General features: G+C 39.9%; 1 protein-coding gene across 1 annotated transcript in view; it reads left to right on the forward strand.

The window, feature by feature from the left end:
* The first annotated feature begins 4,779 nt into the window (after positions 1–4,779).
* Positions 4,780–19,202, forward strand: part of LOC130274546 (collagen alpha-1(VI) chain-like) — a 133,656-nt gene continuing 119,233 nt past the window's right edge. Inside the window, exons 1-4 of the mRNA XM_056522987.1 lie at positions 4,780–4,797; positions 6,768–6,897; positions 11,968–12,168; positions 15,125–15,284. Of these exons, the coding sequence (XP_056378962.1) occupies positions 4,794–4,797; positions 6,768–6,897; positions 11,968–12,168; positions 15,125–15,284 (495 nt within the window). The 5' untranslated portion in view covers positions 4,780–4,793. The remainder of the gene's footprint in view (positions 4,798–6,767; positions 6,898–11,967; positions 12,169–15,124; positions 15,285–19,202) is intronic.

A 19,202-nucleotide genomic window follows, 5' to 3' on the forward strand; every position in this document is an offset into this window, starting at 1 on the left:
TGCATCCTATTTTGCTACCATTGACTTCAATGGGTCATCAGAAAATCTGCAATAGAGGCAGATTGCAGATTTTCCTTCGGATCCATTGAAGTCAATGGTAGCAAAATAGGATGCATATTTTCCGCAGCAAATACGCTGTCGAAATTCCATAGGTATTCCGCTCGTGTGAACTTACCCTAAGCTGATAAAAATGGAACACAGATAGAAGTGGAAGGAATGAATCAGGAACACAATTGCCTGGCAAAGACAATATAGTACGCAGTGGGTGAAATGAAGAGTGCTCCGTCTAGCCAAGTCTTGATTTTTTATTGAGCATACTATGAGGGTTACAGCTCTTAATCTTTGTGTGTAGTCATAATAACATTTCAAAAGGAAGAGGACAATACTGTGCACCTGCCTGAACACCATCTGTAACACATTTCTTGGTCAACAGCTGAGACAGTAGCAATGATCGGTCCACTTGAGTATGACGGCATGAATAACAATTAGCTTCTCTTTAATGAAAATCATATTGGCAAATCAGTAAGGAAATAAGAGATTTACTGTCCTACTTTTTGGACAGATAAAAAAGTAAAGTATTGTCTATGGTTTCCCAAGGCAGTAAAATCTGGCCTATTTATATTAGCAATTATAATATCCATATTACCATGATTAAAGCAGCACAGAATATTTTTGTAGCAAATAAGGTAGTGTAGCAAAAAATATATATATATACTTTGTATGATTTTGTCGAAATCTTGCCATCAATGCCACTTAAAGGGTACCTCTCATCAAATAAACTTTTGATATATTTTAGATTAATGAATGTTGAATAACTTTCCAATAGCATGTTAATGAAAAATATGCTTCTTTCTATAGTATTTTTCCCGATCAGTCCTGTCAGCAAGCATTTCTGACTCATGCTGGAGTCCTAAACACTCAGAGCTGCCAGCCTGCTTTGTTCACAGCCAGACAGGCTGTGAACAAAGCAGGCTGGCAGCTCTGAGTGTTCTCCTTTGTGAACAAAGCAGACTGGCAGCTCGTAGTGTTTAGGACTCCAGCATGAGTCTGAAATGCTTGCTGCCAGGACTGGTAGGGAGACCCCTAGTGGTCATTTCTTCAAAGTGGAAAATTAAATAGAAAGAAGCATATTTTTTAATAACATGCAATTGTAAAGTTATTCTGCATACATTAATCTATAATATATCAAAAGTTTTTTTGATGAGAGGTACCCTTTAAGGGTGTATTTTAAGGGTGTATTCACACATACAGTATCCTGTGCATGTTTGATGCACAGGATTTGAAGCAGCTGTAGATTTTATGCTGCAGATTTCAATGTAAACAAAATTACTTAACACAGCTTCAAATCTGCAGCTTTAAATACTGCATATCAAATATACACAGGATACTGTATGTGTGAATACACCCTAAGGGTCTATTCACACATACAGTATTGTGCGAAGATTTGATGCGCAGGATTTTAAGCTGTGTTCAGTCATTCAGTTCACATAGAAATCTGCAGCAGAAAATCCTGCGCATCAAATCTGCACAGAATACTGTACAATCCAGGAATAGAAAAACAGAGCTGATTTCTTCCAAAAGTAATTCATTGTATAATGAAAATGTATACACTTTTCCAAAATACTTAATGTTTTAATTCAAAATTGTTTTAAAGGGGCTATCAGTTAAAAAAAATAAATGGGCCAGCAATAGGGAAAATTGTCAATTGCCAACAGGGAAAATTGCCAACAGGGACATTTGCCAGCCCAATTTGTTATTGCTGTTTGATCCCCCACTTATCTTTGGTCCTGCTCGACATACAGGAAATTCTCACTAAGGCAAACATTGACAACAGCAGCGACACTCCTCGCCACTGATTGGCTGAGCAGGCATTTCCGTGTGTCAAGACGTAACCAGGAAACACTGAATCAGTGGGAACTCCGGCACCGTCAGCACTTCAGTGGCAAGGGATCAGACAAGAAAGTACTTATTTTAAAAAATATATTTTGTCAAGAAAACCTCAGCATAATCAAAGCATTTTTTCTAATGTTTTATAGGTTTTATGTTTGTATTCTTTCAAAAAGAAGCTCCATTGTTTGCTTCAATGTTTCCTGGTCATAAGATGATCACACAATGGCATAGCTTAGTTCCAGGCACAGCTCTTACACAGGATCTTGCTTAACCCCTACAAGTAGACGACACCCGCTCCTCACTGATAGAGCCGTGGTCCCGTTTCGGAGATCACGGGGGGTCCCAGCAGTTGAACCCCCGCGATCACCTCTTATTCCCTATCCTGTAGATAGGGGATAAGTTAGTTTTTACCTGAGTTCTCCTTTACTTTTTTCTTAAATTCTAACTTGATCATTTCTTAAATACTTTACAGCGGTTGTTTTTCTACTACATGCTGAAAATGGTAACCCATTTCAAATGTACAAGCATTTCCTTTGAAAAAAAAAAAGTACTATTCGAGATCTGTTTACTTCCTAATTCCTATGTGCATTTTTTTTTTAAACTGATGCCCTTGGTTACTACCCACTAAGGTGGCCACACATGCTCAATTCAACTGCAAACTCCTGGTGTGTCCAGGAAGTACTGGCTTGTTTAGGCCCCTTTCACACTACATAATTACTCCGTTTTCGAAGTTCCGTCAGAAAATCGGCAGTAAAACGGCAGTTACAAAATCCTATACGGCTGTTAGAAAATCCCATTATAGTCTATGGGATTTTTCTAATAGCCATTTTAATCCGTTTCTATAACGGGTTAAAACGGCTATTAGAAAAATCCCATAGACTATAATGGGATTTTCTAACGGCCGTATAGGATTTTGTAACTGCCGTTTTACTGCCGATTTTCTGACGGAACTTCGAAAACTGAGTAATTATGTAGTGTGAAAGAAGCCTTAGTCTCCACTGCACATATAAGCAAGGAGGGCTGTGGGTATGTGTGAGCTTTGTTGCATGGAAACAGCACAGCAACAATTTAAAGAGGAATCCAGGATGTAAGTTACGTTACATAAGAACAGCACATTTGTTCCTTTTAACATACTGTATATATTTGTGGTCTGAATCCTTTTTTCGCAAAGCTTTCATCATGAAACAATCCCTGTTAAGTGTACCTGTTATCTCTGGTGACTTCTCAGGATAAGCTGCCCTGTCCTTTCATAACTTGTATATTGTGTTTTTTCTACAGATTTCTGCTTTGAAGGTTTTATCTGTAATTTAAACTTCTGCCCAGTTCATGGGCAGAGCTCCCTCCTCCCCCTCAAAAAACTTGTATTGCTTGCCTTGCAGGATAATATTTGAGCACCAGGAGGGGATGGGATAAGCTTAATGGGGTACTCCGCTGCTCAGCGTTTGGAACAAACTGTTCCGAACACTGGAGTCGGCGTTGGAGCTCGTGACGTCATAGCCCCGTCATAATGTCACTCCCCGCCCCCTCAATGCAAGTCTATGGGAGGGGGCGTGACTACCGCCATGCCCCCTCCCATAGACTTGCATTGAGGGGGCGGGGCGTGATGTCATGAGGGGGCTGGGCTATGACATCACGAGCTCCCGGCGCCGACTCCAGTGTTCGGAACAGTTTGTTCCAAACGCTGAGCAGTGGAGTATCCCTTTATTAATAGGAGAAAGAAGCATGTTTGTCTAACAAGATATATTACAAAGTTTCTTATATTTGCTTGTACTGAGCTTTGCAAAGTTTTTCCGATGATAGTGCCTATTTAAGGCGAAATCAAAGGCAGTATGAAATTCACACAGCTAAGTACAGATGCCCAAGATGCCAAAAAACGAAAATTGAGCAATGTGCTTGACTTCACCGACCAATACTATCCTAGAATAAAGATTATTTCTTTGCTGCATGGCTATTTGTCATGTAACACCTTCTAATATTGGCCTTGTAGTGTTCTAACTTGCTTTCTGATTTTCAGTGTGGACAGGAAATCATTGTTTTCTGTATGTATATGCTTTACCCACATTAAATATCTTAACAGATTTCAAGGTTAACATGCAAAACAGATGAATACAATGACTCCAATCTTCAGTCTCCTGTCCTGGGGTTTTATTTTCCTGGTGGTGACAATTTCGGACTCAAGAAATCCTCATCTTGGTAAGAACAACCAAGACACTTGCTCGAATCAACATATTTTGGAATTTAAAGATGTGGTGTATATTGGAGAAGCACCCCAGGATTATTTATTTGGTGTAAGCATTCCTTGGAATGCCTTGAATGAATAATGCTGTTTTATTTGTAAAAAAATTAGCAACTTTTTTTTGGTAGAAATCTCCCTTGTCTATATATGTATATATATATATATATATATATATATATATATATATATACTTGCAAACGAGAAAATTCACCTGCACTCACCGGTCTAGTGGAGGTTTGTGTTCCGGATAATGCGTGGTGTTGGGGGATGTATGGATGTGGGTGCTCAGAGGCTAACAGCCGTTTCCGCACACAGCCGTGCGCTTCTTCCGGCCATATGCAAGCATATGATTGTTTACTACTTTTGATCACTTAGTACCCCGGCAGGGAAAGGAAATATTTGCAACTACGGCCACTGACACCGCAATCACTCTCCTATATTCAGCAATACATTGCACAATGGGACATTAAAGCAGTGCCCACCAATTTTTCTACAAATACTCTAGAGATTTATCAAAACCTGTCCAGAGGAAAAGGTGACCAGTTGCCCATAGCAACCAATCAGATTCCTTCTTTGGCCTTTTCAAAAATTTAAGAAGCAATCTGATTGGTTGCTATGGGCAACTCAGCAACATTTCCTCTGGGCAGGTTTTGATAAATCTCCTCCAATGTGTATGTATATATGTATGAATGTATGTTCCAGCATCACTTCCAAACGGCTAAAGATATTAACATGAAACTTGGCACACATGTTACTTATATGTCAACAACAAACATAGGATAGGTAATTTAACCCTTACTCACCCCCCATTGGCCAGGGGCGGGGTTTATGTTTAAAGTCTCATACAAGTCTATGAGAAATATATGTTACTGCATAACTACCAAACGTCTGGAGATATTTCGATAATACTTGGTCACACATTACTTATATGTCCACTTAAAATATAGGATAGTTATTTAACACTAATCTACCCCCAATTGCGAGGGTTGGGGTTTTTGTTTAAAGTCCCATGCAAATCTATGGGAAATATATTTTCCAGCATAAATTCCGTACGGCTGGAGATATTTCTGCTATTACTGCGGGTATAATTGTCTAAACTACTAAAATATAACATTATATATCCAAAACGGTAAATGGCATAAAATACAAAACCACAGAATTGCTTTATTTTATTACGTCTTCCTGTTATGCAATGGCATAGTACTTTTTTCTTTTTTTTTTGGGGGGGGGGGGCAGCATTTCACTCCTGGCTGCAATCCCCAGTACGATGTCTCAAGCCGGCCCTGGATAGGGGATAAGATGTAAGATCGCGGGAGTCCCGCCGCTGGAGGCCCCTGCGATCTCCGGGCTGGCAGCTTTCACTTTCTGCGTTTGAGACATCACGCCACGCCCACTCCATTCATGTCTATGGGAGGAGGCGTGGCAACCGGTATCGCCAGTCATCGGGCACAGAGCTGAGTTCAGTCTGTGCACCAAATGAAAGGGGTGCCGCAGCTGAGATCGCAGGGGTCCCCAGTGGCAGGACCCCCATGATCTAACATCTTATCCCCTATCATTTGGACAGTACACCTTTAAATCACCTGAAAATCTGCTGCACTTCTGATCCATGAAAATACACGTTGGTCCCTTGCTCCAGGCATTTTCTTTCCACTGCACATACTGGGAAGGGATGGGGAACAAGGTCCTTCAATTCGGCAAGCAGTGAGGACCCAGCAGTCAGATCTCAATGTTTCTACCATTTATTTGCTACTGTTAAATGATTAATTTTAATGGCTGGAATATTTCTTGGTTTATTTTTTCATACACGCTAAAATGACCACATTCAGAAACTCTGTGGGACTTGTAGCATTAGTCAACATAAGTCACTGTCTGCTTATCCAGAAACAAATATACATAAAAAACAGACAGACAGAAGGGGGCTGGACACCATGACTCACGATGTGAGTTCAAGACGTGAATCACAGATTATTTAAAACAAAGTCTCACATATTCATGCTAGGTTAAGTATATACACTCTTTAACATTGATTTTGCAACACCAAGGAGGAAAAGTTGTGGAAGTATGGAAATCGCCGGATCCATGCACAAGTTGTTTATTTGCAAATGATAACAAAAGATGGTAACAAAATATTTAAAACATCTCGATTTATTCTGTATCGGGTATGAGGGCCATTCGCAATAAAACACACACGTACGTGCCCCGTGCTATGAATGAGGCTATTAATGGTTGTCTGAGGAATCTTCTGCCATGTTAAAAGCCATGGTAGCACATATAGGTAATGCAGGCTTCTCACAGTAGCACAAGCAACATGCAGCCTAGCGTTGTCATGTTGGGACACTTTGGAGAAATGACAGTACCACTGGTTCCATGGTACATTATGCCACTCTGCACCAAAATCCTGGGAGTAGGACCGGTGTGACGTTATACCATTGAAGCCCCTCTTACATGCAACTGATTGGAGCTGGATGTTTTGCAGATCTTACCGACACCTGCTGCTTTCTCGATCTGCATAACCTTATGGTTTGTCCTTCTTGATGTTGCAATTTCAATGATGAAAAGTGTAATTTTCTAGTGCAACAACACCAAAATAATCCTCACTCTTGGACTTTCAAACTTGTTTATTTATTGATTTTCTTTACAGACTGCCCAGTCGATGTTTTCATCGTTTTAGACACCTCTGAAAGTGTTGCTCTTGGGACTCCACCATATGGGTCACTAGTTGAAGATGTTAAGACATTTGCAACAGATCTTGTGAGTCAACTGAACAGCAGGTATGAATGTAGGGAAAGCACATTCTTTTGTTTCAAGTTTGTTTTTATGTTATCACACAGATACATTATAACAGAGTACATTAAAATACAGATAAACATATACAGACACTGGTAGGGCCCACCCCAAATATCAGTTAAACTAAACACACAAAGAAAAAAGAGGGGAAAGGGATGGACTATTCTTCTTCCTCTTCACAGTCTTACCACATTGGTGTCACCCTGCCAGCACTAAACCAACAAAAAAATAGAGAAAATACAAAAAGAATTGGAACCGCACTTGGATTTACCTAACAGATTTTTTGTACTCACTCCCCCTGAATTTGTGCCAAAAGGGCAAGTACATTATTGATAAACCAGGAGTTTTGCACATTCCAGTGTCCTGTGAAGAGATCAGTCCTTTTCTAGGTACAAGATCTCAGATAGTTTACCAACAAATATTAAAATACAGGGTGGGCCACTTATATGGATACACCTTAATAAAATGGGAATGGTTGGTGATATTAACTTCCTGTTTGTGGCACATTAGTATATGTGAGGGGGGGGGAAACTTTTCAAGATGGGTGGTGACCATGGTGGCCATTTTGAATCCAACTTTTGTTTTTTCAATAGGAAGAGGGTCATGTGACACATCAAACTTACTGGGAATTTCTCAAGAAAAACTATGATGTGCTTGGTTTTAACGTAACTTTATTCTTTCATGAGATATTTACAAATTTTTGAGGTTTCCATTGATGAAGAATGGCCCCCTTAGACTTTTATCTTTGGGGTCATCTGAAGGCAATTGTCTATGCTGTGAAGATACAAGATGTGCAGCACCTGAAACTACGGATACTGGAAGCCTGTGCTAGCATTTCTCCTGCGGTGTTGCTATCAGTGTGTGAAGAGTGGGAGAAGAGGGTTGCATTGACAATCCATATTTTATAAGTGGTCAGAAACTTGTAAATAACTCATGAAAGAATAAAGTTACGTTAAAACCAAGCACATCATTGTTTTTTTTTGTGAAATTCCCAATAAGTTTGATGTGTCACATGACCCTCTTCATATTGAAAAAACTAAAGTTGGATTCAAAATGGCCCACTTCAAAATGGCCACCATGGTCACCACCCATCTTGAAATGTTTCCCCCCTCACATATACTAATGTGCCACAAACAGGAAGTTAAAGAAGATATCCCATGCAGCAAAGAAAAAAAAGATACCTAGCCATTCCATAGTATATTCACCTACCACCTCTCTGACATGTTTGTGTTTTTTTTTCCGCCCCCCATTCACCAGCTATTCAGCTCATAAATTGCAGTTACTTCCTGGTTATGGTGGCTATGCCTGTGATCTCAAATACTACATTTCCCTGCATGCACTGCTCACATTTCCTGCTCTCAGCTGCCTGAGCAGAGCTTGTTACCACCCCTAACTTATGTTAGTCACTCCCACATAACACTGAGCTCCAATCATAGCCCTATACAGCAGGGTGGCCACATAACACTGAGCTCCAATCATAGCCCTATACAGCAGGGTGGCCACGAGGAAACAAAATGTAATCTCAGTGCTCAGAGAGAGGGACCCTGGAGTTGAAGCTGCAGTTTTACACTGTAAAATCACTCCCTCCCACTCCTCCTCTCAATGAAACAGCTTTACAGTGGCCCAATCACCTCCCCCCTCCTCTGCCCTGCACTCCTCTCTCCCCAGTACTCAGTGTGACAACTCTACTCTCCCTCCCCTCCATTCTCAGTGTGACAGCCCTACGCTGGCAGCTCCCTCCCCCCCCCCTCTCCTCCGTTATCAGTGTAAAAACATTAGCAAGGAGAGGGGAGAGAACTATGATCTGAATCAGCCGGCATATAGGCAGTGCTGCTCAGCCAATCACTGCAGAACAGAGGGAGGACAGTGTGAATATTCATCAGATGGGAGGGGCTAAGGCCGAGCTCAGGCAGCTCTCTGCAGCACAGGGGTTTTCTGGGTAATTGTCACGTCACGGCCCCTGGATGCTGCTGATAACAGCCTGAATAGGGGGTCGAAAGTCATGAAAACCTGGAACAGCTGATTTTCCTGTCAGACAGAAGAATGCAGATAAAGCTTGTTTCTAAGCAGCATTGGTAATGGAAGTGATTTACAAACCTATATAACTTTACCTTCTGCACTAAAAGCTGAACAATTGTTTACTGTGAGACTTGTCCTTTAACCCCTTAAGGACTCAGCCCATTTTGGCCTTAAGGACTCAGACAATTTAATTTTTACGTTTTCATTTTTTCCTCCTCGCCTTCTAAAAATCATAACTCTTTTATATTTTCATCCACAGACTAGTATGAGGGCTTATTTTTTGCGTGACCAGTTGTCCTTTGTAATGACATAACTCATTATATCATAAAATGTATGGCGCAATCAAAAAACACTATTTTTGTGGGGAAATTAAAACGAAAAACGCAATTTTGCTAATTTTGGAAGGTTTGTTTTCACGCCGTACAATTTCTGGTAAAAATGACATGTGTTCTTTATTCTGAGGGTCAATACGATTAAAATGATACCCATTATTATATACTTTTATATTATTGTTGCGCTTAAAAAAAATCACAAACTTTTTAACCAAATTAGTACGTTTATAATCCCTTTATTTTGATGACCTATAACTTTTTTATTTTTCAGTATAAGCGGTGGTATGGGGGCTCATTTTATGCGCCATGATCTGTACTTTTTTTTGATACCACATTTGTATATAAAAAACTTTTAATACATTTTTTATAATTTTTTTTTTAATAAAATGTATTAAAAAAGTAGGAATTTTGGACTTTTTAAAAATTTTTTCGTTCACGCCGTTCACCGTACGGGATCATTAACATTTTATTTTAATAGTTTGGACATTTACGCACGCGGCGATACCAAATATGTCTATAAAAAATGTTTTTTACGCTTTTTGGGGGTAAAATAGGAAAAAACGGACGTTTTACTTTTTTATTGGGGGAGGGGATTTTTCACTTTTTTTTTACTTTTACTTTTACATTTTTTTACTTTTTTTTTTACACTTGAATAGTCCCCATAGGGGACTATTCATAGCAATACCATGATTGCTAATACTGATCTGTTCTATGTATAGGACATAGAACAGATCAGTATTATCGGTCATCTCCTGCTCTGGTCTGCTCGATCACAGACCAGAGCAGGAGACGCCGGGAGCCGCACGGAGGAAGGTGAGGGGACCTCCGTGCGGCGTTATGAATGATCGGATCCCCGCAGCAGCGCTGCGGGCGATCCGATCGTTCATTTTAATCGCGAACTCCCGCAGATGCCGGGATCTGTATTGATCCCGGCACCTGAGGGGTTAATGGCGGACGCCCGCGAGATCGCGGGCGTCGGCCATTGCCGGCGGGTCCCTGGCTGCGATTAGCAGCCGGGATCAGCCGCGCATGACACGGGCATCGCTCCGATGCCCGCGGTTATGCTTAGGACGTAAATGTACGTCCTGGTGCGTTAAGTACCACCTCACCAGGACGTACATTTACGTCCTGCGTCCTTAAGGGGTTAATATCACCAACCATTCCCATTTTATGAAGGTGTATCCATATAAATGGCCCACCCTGTACATTTATAAAAAGTATCTTCAAGATATATACTCAAGCAGAAGTACTGTATTACACTAGCTAGAAAAATACATTTTGTGGACCTACATTCAGTGTATGCTTTAAGAACCTGTAAATTAACTTCTTATAGACTCTACTAAACAGTATCTAACCACACAATGAAAGGGCAATTTTATATTTTTCTTGCAGCTCAGATAACTTTTGCTCGATGAAAAAACTATATTTAAGCCTTGTAAAAATCTAAAAATGCTGCTCATACATATTAAATTAGAAACTATTCAGTTTTCCCTTGGACAAGCAAGCTTTATGTAAGAATGTCTGGAATCCGTGGGTTAAAAATTTCCTTTTAGGGACTTTTTCAAAGCAACTGATAATACCCCCTCCCCAACCAACCTGCCTATGCATTCCTTATATTTTAAGGAATTCACAGTTTCTTCCTTGGTGAAAAAGTTAAATTCATGCAAAGTATATCCCTGTGCTTCCTGTTACATATAAAATGAGAGAGGAGGGACGGTAATAAATAAAAACAATGTGAGACACAAACTGTCAGGCTTTACCCATAGCAACCAGTCACAGCTCAGCTTTCAGATATTAACAACCTCTAATAAAATAAAAGCTGATTGGTTGCTTTGGGAAAAGCAGTTAGTTTTTGCCCCATATAGTTTTTATTTATTCCCCTAATGACTCCGTTAATTGCATACCATAATTACAAAAATTAATAAACAACAAACATACATTTAAACATTATAAAGCTGACACAAATTCACAAGATCCATGTGTGGTATTTTTCAGATTGCTTTATTTCCATAAAGGGGTACTTCGTGGATCTAAACGCATAGCACATCCTTTCCCTCTTGTTAACCTATTTAATTGTCTAAATTTCATTCATTAGCTATATAGAACAGTTTCCCCTCTTTGGTTGTCACTTACATGCATGAAGTGAGGTAATGACATCATCCTGCCATCTTCTCTGTCTCTGTCAAAATCCCTCTCTGATAGCAGCCCCCACCCTCCTGAGAAACACAGACCATGTGGTTTCTGCCCTGCACTGATGAATCATGCTCCCTTTAGTGCTGTGAACTTGGAGGTGTGTGCAGCCTAAGCCAATCAGACACTGATCCTATCTCTGCTGCTCCAAACAGGAGGGTGGGGGCTGGCAGAGCAGAGCTGCATTGATTGCTGGGAAATGTAGACAAGGGGAGAGTATGGCAAAGAATATCAAGCAGCGTAAAAAAGACAACATAGGCCACAGGAGTCACCAGGATAGTTTACATGGAACCTATCCACGAAGGCTCGATGGCTTTGGACCTTTAAAAAGAAAAAAAAAAGAAAAAAAAAAAATATATATATATATATATATGTTTATATATATATATATATATATATATATATATATATATATATTCCCTATAATACTTATTTACTGTAACTTACATCAATGCATTACAACATTGCATACTGGACTTTGGAATAAACAGTAACCATTATGTTTGTGTCTAGCTATCAAAGATGTGACAGGTATCTGACATGGAACTCTGGAGCTCTCCACTATAGTGATGAAGTGAAGTTGATCAGTGAGATGGTCAGTATGAAATCTGGCATGATGGATCTGAAAAAAGCTATTGAAGATATAACATACCTTGGAAAGGGCACACACACTGACTGTGCTATTGCTGCAGCTACAAGTCACCTTCTTACTGGGTGAGTGACAACGGTTTATGAATAGACATTGCCGGTCTATGGTTAGAACGCACCTACATATAGACATATTTTTGTGTGTTTGTGCCTTGCTGAACAAGGTGTAAGGCCTAGCAAGAAACTGCCAGCCCCACATTCATTTGCTTGTCAGTTATCTCTCCAGTTCTGCCCCATACACGTAAACATTTGGCATGGCTGAATTCTTGCGAATTCTCTATAGGGAGAAAAGAGGTAGGCCGCAGCCAGGAAATAGTTAAAATCCCTGGTAATAACACTTGGCTTGCTTGGTACTTTAGGTAAGTCCTGCTATCACGTCTGGATTTTTTGGGTTGAAAGGAAGGTTTGGAAGTGGGGCCTTTCATCTCCTTCCTGGGCCACTCCAGTTATTCAGACAAGCCCAGATGAAGACAGTTCATAACTAGGCCTTAAAACTAGATAAGTCATTCTGTAAGTGAGGCTGTGAGGAACCTCCACTGAAAGATGGAGCCCTGAGGTGTACAGCCTCACAAAATAGAGGACATTTACCTTGTGAGTAACACATTTGCTGATGACTGTTTTATTGGGTGGCTGGCAGTAAGACACCTGTATAGAGAGAGAAGATTTTTTAATTAGTGCTAGACAGACAGGATTTATTTTTTATTTGTTTACATCTGACATTAAAGGATACACTTGTTTTGTTACTAAAAATAAACACAGGGGAAGCCTTTGTTTAAATGTTACCTCCATGTCCCCGTCTCTGGCTGCTATTTTGCCACTATTTGACTGCTTCTTCAGAGCTAATCTCCCATAATATATACTCATCCAATATTTTTTAATTTAGCTTCTTACACAAACATGAACCAACTTATACTACTGTTTTTGTCTACAGCTCATGCACAGATACATTTATGTGTGTATTCTGTGTAAATTCTACTGTCATACTCCCTTCCATTGCTCTTACATGCAAAATCTGCGCATCAAATATGCATAGGATACTGTACGTGTGAATACACCTTAAGGGTATGTTCACATGTACGAGATCTGCTGCAGACTTCAATGAGTGGCAAAATCAGCTGCAAAAATATGCAGAAAAAATATGCAGTAAATCCTGTATGTGCAGACGTACCCTAAATGTATTTTCTGTATTGCACCAAAAGTCTAAAGTATACACTGAGGTTTGCAGCATGCAGAGGGTTAACATTGCCTTTTCTGCACAGTTGAATGACTGTTTTGGTCACATGTTGACTCCTGCCCTATAGCTGTAGGAGCCAGTCCTACTTCTGCCCTTGTCTCCTGCTAATACTGAGGAGACTAAAGTTTAGTATTTTTGTAAGAAAGAACTGCTCTATTTAAAACAGGTTGTGGTTCACAGAGAAATATTGGGTTAACACTACTCAGCTATGTGACACTAACTTCAGGGACTACTACCTTAATCATAACCTGCAACATCATCATAGCATCATCCATAGGGCACAGTGCAGCATAGATAGATAGATAGATAGATAGATAGATAGATATGAGATAGATACTGTAGATAGATATGAGATAGACAGATAGATAGATTGATAGACAGATAGATATGAGATAGATACTGTAGATAGATATGAGATAGCTACTGTAGATAGATAGATAGATAGATAGATAGATAGATAGATAGATACCATCTTTAAAAACAGACAGGTACTGCAGGCTGAAATTTCTAACTTAAATTTCTGTATGTGGTGTCCTATGAACCTTATGAATTTTCAGCAAACATTTCAGGTTTAAATCATATTTCACAATAACAAGGGAAATCTATGCTACAATTATTGAGATACCACAATGTCACACATACCTAAAAAGGAACAAGCTGTGTCTAAGCCTCTGTAATGTGTATATTCTAAGCAGCAGGGAAAGAAAAATGTGGCCTGTATTTCATCAATTGAACAAATTAATACAGATGTTTTCTATGGATATTGTCAGCCTGAGCTATGTTCCTGCTGAAAATGATTACAGTACATGAATGTTTTACTGCTCTCCATACTAAGGGGTTTAGTTCAAATGTTATTAGTATGTGGACCACCACATTAGATCACAGACATTCCCCAGCAAGCAGGGCTGCCATCAAAAATGTTGGAGCCCCTTACACAACTCAAGGCCTAGGCCCCCCTCCCGTGGCCCACCACCAAGTCTGCCCCAGTGCCCGCCCGCTATTTTACCCATCGCCTATGAAAGAAATATTTTAAAACACAGGACAAGAAAAGCAAGAGCCCTTTAGAAGCAGTCTAAATAAAGTAGCACCTCCAGTAATGATGCACAGTAGCAATGGGTGCAAGCAAACTACAACCTCAGCTCTCCAGTTCTCCACAATAGAATAAATAGATGCAGCAAACCGGTATACGTGGAAAAATATGTGGTTTATTCCATGATGCAGCAGGCAACGTTTTGGTGACTTCATGCCACCATTCTCAAGTGTGAGGTCACCAAAACATTGTCTGCAGCATCATGGATTAAACCACACATTTCCACTAATCCTCAAATATAACCCCCCCCCCCAGTAAGTGAATTACTTTGATGGGTAGGACCCAGCTGTGTGCATGGGAATTTGTCCTCTTCCCAGTGGCTACGGGTGTCAGGGTCTGCGGTGGAGATCAGGAAGCACAAAGCAAGTGCCTGCTCCAATAGTGTGAGGGGAGGCAAGGCTGCAGCCCCTGCGCTTATATTACAGTGCGTGCATGCCACAGGTAATGTCTCTGGCATCGGCGGGCTTTAAACAGCGATCTCCTGCTTCTGTGCTTGGGCTGCTGCAGGGGGGGGTGCAGCTGGGGCCCAGGCCTCCTGGGAGCTCGGGCCCCTTACTGGAGTACTGGCTGTACCCCCCTGATGGCGGCCCTGCAGCAAGAAGATATTCATACGTCTTCTCAATCATACTTAGAATTACATTGAAAAGTGAATCTGTACTTTGTATGGTTTTATATGTCTCCATTTATTGTTTGAATAGTGGAAGTTACAACAAAGGAAACAAGTATATGATTGTGGTCACAGATGGATACCTCAATGATGGGTACAAGGAAAAGTGTGGTGGACTGCACTATGTACTGAATGAAGCAAAATCTGCGCACATAAAGATATTTAATGTGATGGTGGAGTCTGATCACAAGGTAATGATATTAATTTAAACATTTGGTGGTAACAATTAAATTCAGTCAGATCAAACAATTGGTTTAATAAAACTACAATCAGTGGCGTAAGGAGAGTACCTGGGGCCCCACGATAAGTAAAGGACAAGCCCCACCTAGTTGACTAGAAACTGATTTCTAGTAATGCTATTAAATATTTTAGTACTAGCCATTGCCTGGCCTTCCCAACTAAACCTTGTGGGAGAGGAAAAGCAACAACTCTCGTCCTCATATCAGAACCTCATATCTCTTCCTCATATTCCAACCTCATATCCTGTCCTCATATCCCATCCTCATATCCCTTCCCTTGCACTAACTATTCTCTGCATTTTCCTGACGAATAGTCAGCAGGATGTATAACCCCTTAAGGACATTGGATGTAAATGTACATCGTGATGCACTGGTACTTAGCGCACCAGGATGTACATTTACATCCTATACATACAGCGAGCACGCTTGCTTTATACACGGCAGGTCCCGACTGCTTTTAACAATGATATCAATGATCGTGCTGATGTTCACCATTAACTCTTCAGGTGCCATGATCAATACTGACCATGGCATCTGCAGCAATACAGCACTTGTAAAGGCTGATGGAATAGCCCACGGCGTGACCGTGGGGATCTGATCAGCCAAGGTGGCAGGCAGAGGTCCCCTCACCTGCCTTCTGCTTTCAACACAGGATCTTCTTCTCTGATCTGGCAGACCAGAGAAGAAGATGGCCAATAATACTGATCAGTGCTATGCTTATGCATAGCATTGAACAGTCTAACAATCTAAGGTTTGCAATAAATATTTTCCTGTGGGGACATAAAAAGTGTAGAAAAATTGTTGAAAAACAGTAAAAAAAAAAAAACAGTTTTGGAAAAATTCCCTCCCCCAATAAAAATTTAAATCACCCCCTTTTCCCATTTTACCCAAAAAAGTGTAAAACAATTAACATATATGGCATCAGTGCGCGTGTAAATGTCCAACCTATCAAGATATGATGTTAATGATCCCGTAAGGTAAACAGCGTATATGTAAAAAACTACAGAACTACTAAAACTACATACAGTCCCATATATGGAAAAATAAGTACATTATAGGTGGTCAAAATAGGGCAATTTAAAAAAAATATTTATTTTGTTTTTAAAAAGTTTCTGTCTTTTTAAAAGCAGGACAATAATAGAAACACATGTAACCATGGGTATCATTTTAATCTGATTGACCCACAGAATAAAGAAAACGCGTAATTTTTACTATTAAATGTATAGCATGAAAACAAAACCTTCCAAAAATGTGCTAAATTTCAGTTTTGCCCTACATTTTATGGTAAAATGAGTGATGTCATTACAAAATATATTTGGTTGCACAAAACAATACTTCATATGGGTCTGGGAACGGAAATAGTTTTGGCTCTTAGAAAACTAAAATGCAAAAATAAAATTGTCTGTGTCCTCAAGGCCAAAGTGGGCTGTGTCCTTAAGAGGTTAAAAGTCCCAGACAATATCTGCAGGCCGAGAGTAACTCAATCAGCAGATGTACCAGAAGTACCATAGAGTTGCATGAGGCTTCAGATTTAACTCTACTCTGTTTTTATTTTGACATATAAGTAACATATGTGCCAAGTTTCATTGAAATATCTCCATTTAAAACATTTCCACCAGGAAGTTATGCTGGAACAGACAAACATACAGTACATACATATGTTGAGTTAGATAGATAGATAGATAGATAGATAGATAGATAGATAGATAGATAGATAGATATAGATAGATTTGTAAATAGGGTCAAAATATTCTGTAAAGCTGCACATAGATTGTAATTACTGTTCTCAATGGGACTCACAATCTTTCCAAACTAAAGGGGTCATCTCATCCCAATTTCAAGCATTAATGCTAAAAGATGTTGCCGCAGGCTTAGATCCTGCTGTACCTGCCATCAAAAGACAGTGATAAAAACAAGCAATCTCCAGGCAGCAGAGCGGGATCAATGGAAGCGCTGAGACCAGATAAGAAGTTAAAAGGATTTATTTCCCATAATGCAATGCGTTTCATGGTCACCCGCTAATATAAATCCTTTTAACTTCTTATCTGGTTTCAGCGCTTCCATTGATCCCGCTCTGCTACCTGGAGATTGCTTGTTTTTATCCTGATTCTATTTCAGCGTGACGAAGCTGCAGAGACCCTTTGATGATACGCCCTGTTCCATTGTTGTACTTGGTTGGAGTACAACTTTATGTGGTAAGCGCAAGTCACACTTAGCGTTACCAACTCACCTTTGGTGTTACACTACGGAGCGCATCCGTTTGTGCTTTTTTTTATCAAAAGACAGTGGGCAGAGTTTGAATGGTTAAATAAGTTAGTCCTTACAGTCTACCTGATGAGGGTTATTATAGAAAATAAATATATAATATGAATAATTATATAAACTTTTTAGCTAAAATATTAATTGAAATGAAAGTAAAAATACTAATAAAATGCCATATAATTTCTATAATGAATAGCTAAACTTAATATTCCAAATTCCAACACTGTGGTCTGAGCGAGGAGCATGTGAAAGAATAAAAGACTATTGCATCATTCTCCTTATACTGAGTCTTGTTCCAGACAGAAAATGTATCATTCACACTGGCATTACCGATAAGCCACACACCTTCTTCTTACACCTCTATTGGAAAGTCTAGTACACAGATCACACATCATGTGACCGTTGCAAAGGTCAACTTAGATGCACTATAGAGTTTTCTGGTAGGCAATATTCCAAGCCCCTTGGCTGAGAATGTCATTCCTGGGCCTTTTGTTATAACCAGCTATAGTCATGTCCTCTCGTACTCCACAAAACCAGACGTGTACAAAACATACTATTACTATTATTCTATACTGCACAATATACTGCATTGTTTCATGGCTTATTCTTGGACTAAAACCTTTCTTATATGCATTCTACATAATTTCCTTTTGGGGTAAAGGTTTTCCGTTGTGGTTAATGTCAAATAAGGATATACTAATTAAAATGTGCATCAACTTTTCAGTAAATATAGACACACAGTACAACAGTTCTAACCCCCCCCCCCCCCCCCCCATTTGAATATTTTAACAAGAGTAGATGACTACGAGTTTGAGTTTTCAAGCATTTAAAGGGGTATTCTGCCCTAGACATCTGACCCCCTATCCAAATGATAGGGGATAAGATGTCTAGGGGCAGAGTACCTGTAAGAACTCAACGGATTAACCTTCCCTGAGCTGTGGCTTAGCCTGGTTGCTTGGCTACGCCTTAGCCAATCTGGGCTGTGAGCAGTTGACAGGCTGAGCCTGCACATGTGGTCTTTTACTTAAGTCCATCTCACTCTGTGTCTAGTTTCCAGTGAAAGAACTTGTTTCCAGTAACCAGCATTATTGTTCTCTGAATTTTTGCCCATTGATCTCGGCTCTGCTTTGTGACTATTCTTCTGCTTTTGTGTATCGGTACCTCGCTAATCTCCTGTTTCTGACTCGGCTAGTTTTGACTATGATTTGGCTGTGTGTGTGTTTAGTTTTATTTCTGTTAGTTTTGTGTGCCTCCAGCTGTTTCCCGACACCTACCATATTTTATTTTATTGTTTTGACTTTTGAATGTCCCTGCACGTATTATAGGAAGGGACAGTCTTCATTGGTTGGGGGCCCGTTGTTTAGGATGTGTGCGCAAGTAGGCAGGGACAGAGGGTGTGGGCAAGTTTAGGGCTTCACTCTACCCCTGCCCAATGTGACAGTACCCCTTTAAGGACCTTTTGGAGGATTTTTTTTTTGTTCAGATTTTTGTGGTTGTGTACCTTTCAATGACAAATAAACCTGACATTGTTACTTTTGTATACAGTTTCAGTTGTATACCAGCACCCCTGTATGATATATCATAGTTCGTAAGAAATAAGACTTTTTG

Source organism: Hyla sarda, chromosome 5 (genome assembly GCF_029499605.1).
Source record: "Hyla sarda isolate aHylSar1 chromosome 5, aHylSar1.hap1, whole genome shotgun sequence".
Classification (NCBI taxonomy): Eukaryota; Metazoa; Chordata; class Amphibia; order Anura; family Hylidae; genus Hyla; species Hyla sarda.